This window comes from Alosa pseudoharengus, unplaced genomic scaffold, assembly GCF_046254945.1.
Source record: "Alosa pseudoharengus isolate Yale_2024_CS ecotype anadromous, Long Island Sound unplaced genomic scaffold, YU_APseudo_1.1 YU_APseudo_1.1_scf_19, whole genome shotgun sequence".
Taxonomy (NCBI): domain Eukaryota; kingdom Metazoa; phylum Chordata; class Actinopteri; order Clupeiformes; family Clupeidae; genus Alosa; species Alosa pseudoharengus.
In genome coordinates this window covers 16,392,434-16,397,433 of record NW_027468657.1, presented here as the reverse complement: position 1 = coordinate 16,397,433, position 5,000 = coordinate 16,392,434, and the positions used below count along the sequence as shown (strand labels likewise).

The following is a 5,000-nucleotide window of genomic DNA, read 5'->3' as shown; positions in this document are numbered from 1 at the left end:
TGTGAGTATGTGTGCGTGTGTGCGTGTGTGTGTGTGTGTGTATGTGTTTGTGTGTACCATGTGTATGAGCTGGTCTCTCTCCTGTGTGGTCTTCTCAGCAAGTCCCACCACTCCAGCCAGGTAGTGCAGGGCAGTCAGCTCCTTATCCATGGACTCCTCTAGCTGCTGCTTCAGGGCTTCTGCACGCCGCTGGGCTTTCCTACACACACACACACACACACACCCACACGCACACACGCACATGCTGGTCAGTGCTCTCTTGATGACCATCACACAGGCATGTGCAGTCCACAGGTGTGACCATCACACAGGTATGTGCAGTCCACAGTGTGACCATCACACAGGTATGTGCAGTCCACAGGTGTGACCATCACACAGGTATGTGCAGTCCACAGTGTGACCATCACACATGTATGTGCAGTCCACAGGTGTGACCATCACAGTCCACAGTGTGACCATCACACAGGTATGTGCAGTCCACAGGTGTGACCATCACACAGGTATGTGCAGTCCACAGGTGTGACCATCCCAGTCCACAGTGTGACCATCACACAGGCATGTGCAGTCCATAGGTGTGACCATCACACAGGTATGTGCAGTCCACAGGTGTGCAAATGTGCACATAGCACAGGGCTTAGGAGCCTCCTACTGGACACAGCGGAGAAGGCGTCGCAGGTGACAGACCAATAGGGATGAGGCAGTGTGAGGCTTGGTGAGTAAGGTTTCTGGAAAGATCCAAATCTGTTTTCGCACAATTCATGTATGGATCTTTCCAGAAACTCTGGGCCAGATGTACTAACGCTTTTGCGCCCACTTCAGGCGTATTTGTTTTGCAACGTGCGTGTAAAATCATTGCAAGGTATGTACAAACAGGCCGCAATGATGTAAAAGTGCAAACTGCCTGTCGCGGGAGCTGAAAGTGGCAGATTGTGTTTGTCATGTCATGCATATGCATTCATGGGAGGATCCAGGGGAAAGTGGGAGTTTAGCGTAAAAAGATGGGAGGGGAAGAGTAAAGAGCGCCTAATTATGTATTCCGCGGTATGTACAAAGACTGCTCCTGAAAGCGCACATTCTGCGCCTAAATACTTGCGCCTTGTAAAAGCAGGTGTTTATCCAAATTGAAGTTCAATGCTTCAATAAGAGAACCTTTCAAAGACAACAGAACCGCTATTTAGAGCACCAGTTTTGCAAGTCTTTGTAGGCTACTATCTAAAGCAACATTAACTTTCATTGGCCTTTCGAATGTCTTGCTTTCACTTTCACGTCATTCACTTAAACTTTCCTACTTGCTAGATTTGACCAATCTTCCATAGCCTACGTTCACAAATAGTTTGAGTAGAACTACTGATCTTCATTATCTCCCTGCTCGTTGACATCTTATCATCTATGGTATTATTTCATGATCGCTAAACGTTTCTCTTTAATGTCATCAGTTAACTTCATTCAACTGCGCTTGTAGGCTCTGCCATTCAGTTGTGGACGTTCGTAAATTGCGTTTATGGGCGGAGAGAGGCAGAGAAAGGCGCAGTTTACACCAAGGATTGAACGATTGATAAATACGACAGAAACTTGGGTCTGTCAGCGTTCGCAGTCTGCGGTTTGTCCATGGCGCTGATAACGTTACGTTCGCAAATGTACGTACATCTGGCCCTCTGTGGCTTAAAGCGTAACTTTGGCCAAAAGGCGGAGCAGCAAAAGGCTATTTGACCCGAACACGACAACACGGACCAGCTTAAAAGTGGCGCTTCGGACGTAATTATGCTTTTAAACAAAAGTTTGACTCGGGTACATTCACAAAAACACCCTAGGATGCATTTTGGCGAAAGTTACGCTTTAAATGGAATGACAATGACTATGTTTCATATTCCCATTAAGGACCCTATTCTGGTTATGGCAATAAGATGTTTCCCATTAAGGACCCTATTCTAGTTATGGCAATAAGATGTTTCCATGTGTAGCAGAAGCGGAATATTCCTGTTTGCTGAACTGGGCTGGGTACACCTGTGTGTGTGGCGTACCTGTGCGTGCGTGGCGTACCTGTGTGTGTGGCGTACCTGTGCGTGCGTGGCGTACCTGTGTGTGTGTAGAGTACCTGTGTGCGTGGCGTACCTGTGCGTGCGTGGCGTACCTGTGTGCGTGGCGTACCTGTGTGCGTGGCGTACCTGTGTGTGCGTGGCGTACCTGTGCGTGCGTGGCGTACCTGTGTGTGTGTAGCGTACCTGTGTGCGTGGCGTACCTGTGCGTGCGTGGCGTACCTGTGTGTGCGTGGCGTACCTGTGTGCGTGCGTGGCGTACCTGTGTGTGTGTAGCGTACCTGTGTGCGTGGCGTACCTGTGTGTGCGTGGCGTACCTGTGTGCGTGGCGTGAGCGCTCCAGCTCGGCCTCCAGGCTCTGGGTGTTGGCGTGGAGCTGGCCCTGGTCCCGCACCAGACTCTGCCGCTCCGCCTGCACAGCCGCCATCTTCCCCAGCAGCTCATCCAGCTCCCCCCGCCAACGCCGCTCCTCCTCTTCCACACGCCTGCACACACACACACACACACACACACACACACATTAATAAACACACACACACACACACACATTAATACACACACACACACACACACACACATTAATACACACACACACATTAATACACACACACACACACACACACATTAATCATTAATACAAACACACACACACACATTAATATACACACACACACACACACACACTCACCGTGTGAGTTGGCTGATATCACTCTGGTGTTGTTGCCGGGTGGTGGCCTCCTGGTGTTGGAGAGTGTGTAGTTCGCGGCGCGTGTCCTCTAGCTCCCTCTGCAGGCGCAACAGCTCATCCTCCTGGAGCACCAGCTGCTTGGACACTTTAGCCACTGCAGTAGAGAGTACACACACACACACACACACACACACACACACACAGAGTGAAGGAAAGGACTGCAATATGCACGCAGGTCAGCTGTCCTGTCAACAGTGTCCTGAGGCTGTGACCACTCTCACAGGCACTCACACTGAGATTTTGTACATGAAAACAGACTGCAGCGGCAGATAGAAATGTACAGCAGTAGAGCCAGCTATTCATATAAAAGGCTGAGAGTAGGTAGGTAGGGAGGAGTCTTTAGTGCCCTCAGGATGTAACACTCATCCACTGCATTCAAATGGATGAGATGCTAATCGGCATGAGTAGCACGCACAGCCCGCCGTGACGTCTCTCTTCCTTGTGTCTCTCTTCCTTCCCTCTCTCTTTCTCTCTCTGTCTCTCACTACTGCTCTCTTTATTTGCCAGTACTCTCTCTCTCTCTCTCTCTCTCTCTCTCTCTCTCTCTCTCTCTCTCTCTCTCTCTCTCTCTCTCTCTCTCTCTCCATCCTCAAAAATACAGGAAGTCAAGTGGGGATTAAGGTTTTTATTCACAACAGATCCCATCAGGCATCTCTGTCAAGTCATGAATGAAACATCAAAGCTGTGTGAGGCTTTATCTGTGCAGGTGTGTGTGTGTGTGTGTGTCAGGAGGCTCCACTGTAGCTGAATGAACGGCATGCCAATGAATAGATGAATAGAGGTGACAGGTGAGACTATGCAGAACTGGAATAGCCTGACATTTCATATGTGCTAATTATGCTAATTTGTCATATCAGACACAGAACCAGGCCATATTAGAGCCACTGTAGATCATAGTTGGAGGCTGTAAAGTTGGGTGTGGTCTATGAATGTGAAGATTAATGGAGATAAGTGGTGAGGGACCAGTTAACCAGCACCACGCTCAGGGTTTAGAAAGAGATGGGTTTAGCGGTAATACAGAGAGGAAGGGATTGCGAGGACAGCATCATCTCTGAACTGTGCAGGAACGCATTCATTATTCACAGCTGCAGCAAGAATGATCTCGTTAGCTGCCCTGTTTGTTTAGCCTCACAGCCCTATCATCCAGACAGAGAGAGAGAGAGTCCAGCTACAGAAGATTCAGACTAGCGAGACCAGCTACAGCAGATTCAGACTAGCGAGACCAGCTACAGCAGATTCAGACTAGAGGAGAGACCAGCTACAGCAGATTCAGACTAGAGAGACCAGCTACAGCAGATTCAGACTAGAGGAGAGACCAGCTACAGCAGATTCAGACTAGAGAGACCAGCTACAGCAGATTCAGACTAGAGGAGAGACCAGCTACAGCAGATTCAGACTAGAGAGACCAGCTACAGCAGACTCAGACTAGAGGAGAAACCAGCTACAGCAGATTCAGACTAGAGACCAGCTACAGCAGATTCAGACTAGAGGAGACCTGCTACAGCAAATTCAGACTAGAGGACTAGAGAGACCAGCTACCGCAGGAGTTTGAGGAGAGCCCAGCTACAGCATATTCAGACTAGAGGAGAGCCCAGCTACAGCAGGAGTTTAAGGAGAGCCCAGCTACAGCAGGAGTTTGAGGAGAGCCCAGCTACAGCAGGAGTTTGAGGAGAGCCCAGCTACAGCAGGAGTTTGAGGAGAGCCCAGCTACAGCAGGAGTTTGAGGAGAGCCCAGCTACAGCAGGAGTTTAAGGAGAGCCCAGCTACAGCAGGAGTTTGAGGAGAGCCTACAGCAGAGGTGGTAGCCTCTTGATAACGGCGGTAGTTATGGATGGCTGTACCATGAGGTTAAAGGTTAAAAGAAAAGCTCTGACTGATTAAAGGTAACCGTGGCCCACTGGTTAGCACTCTGGACTTGTAACTGGGGTGAAGGTTAGAGGTTAAAGGTCAACCTTTTTAATGACAGTGATTGTGTTGGGACTAAAAAGTCACACATGCGACTAGTGGTTTAAGGAAGAGCGACTAAAAGGTCATCCAGTGTTGTGCTCCATCTCGGTGGTGGTTGTGCCCTGGGGATAACTGGTGAAAGGTTAGAGCAGTGGTCCCCAAACTTTTTTTTCCGAGGGCCAGCTCACTATGCCTGGCTCTAAGAGAGGGCCAGAGACTCGGAGTATATCAGTAACCATAAATAGCTTTGTGCTGTGAACAACAACAGT

General features: G+C 49.3%; 1 protein-coding gene across 1 annotated transcript in view; it reads right to left on the bottom strand.

Annotated features, from left to right (window-relative positions):
- cep89 (centrosomal protein 89) overlaps window positions 1-5,000 on the bottom strand; it is a 60,687-nt gene that overhangs the window by 35,332 nt on the left and 20,355 nt on the right. Inside the window, exons 15-17 of the mRNA XM_076291872.1 lie at window positions 2,725-2,878; window positions 2,354-2,521; window positions 58-199 (exon numbers count right to left, since the gene is read on the bottom strand). Of these exons, the coding sequence (XP_076147987.1) occupies window positions 58-199; window positions 2,354-2,521; window positions 2,725-2,878 (464 nt within the window). The remainder of the gene's footprint in view (window positions 1-57; window positions 200-2,353; window positions 2,522-2,724; window positions 2,879-5,000) is intronic.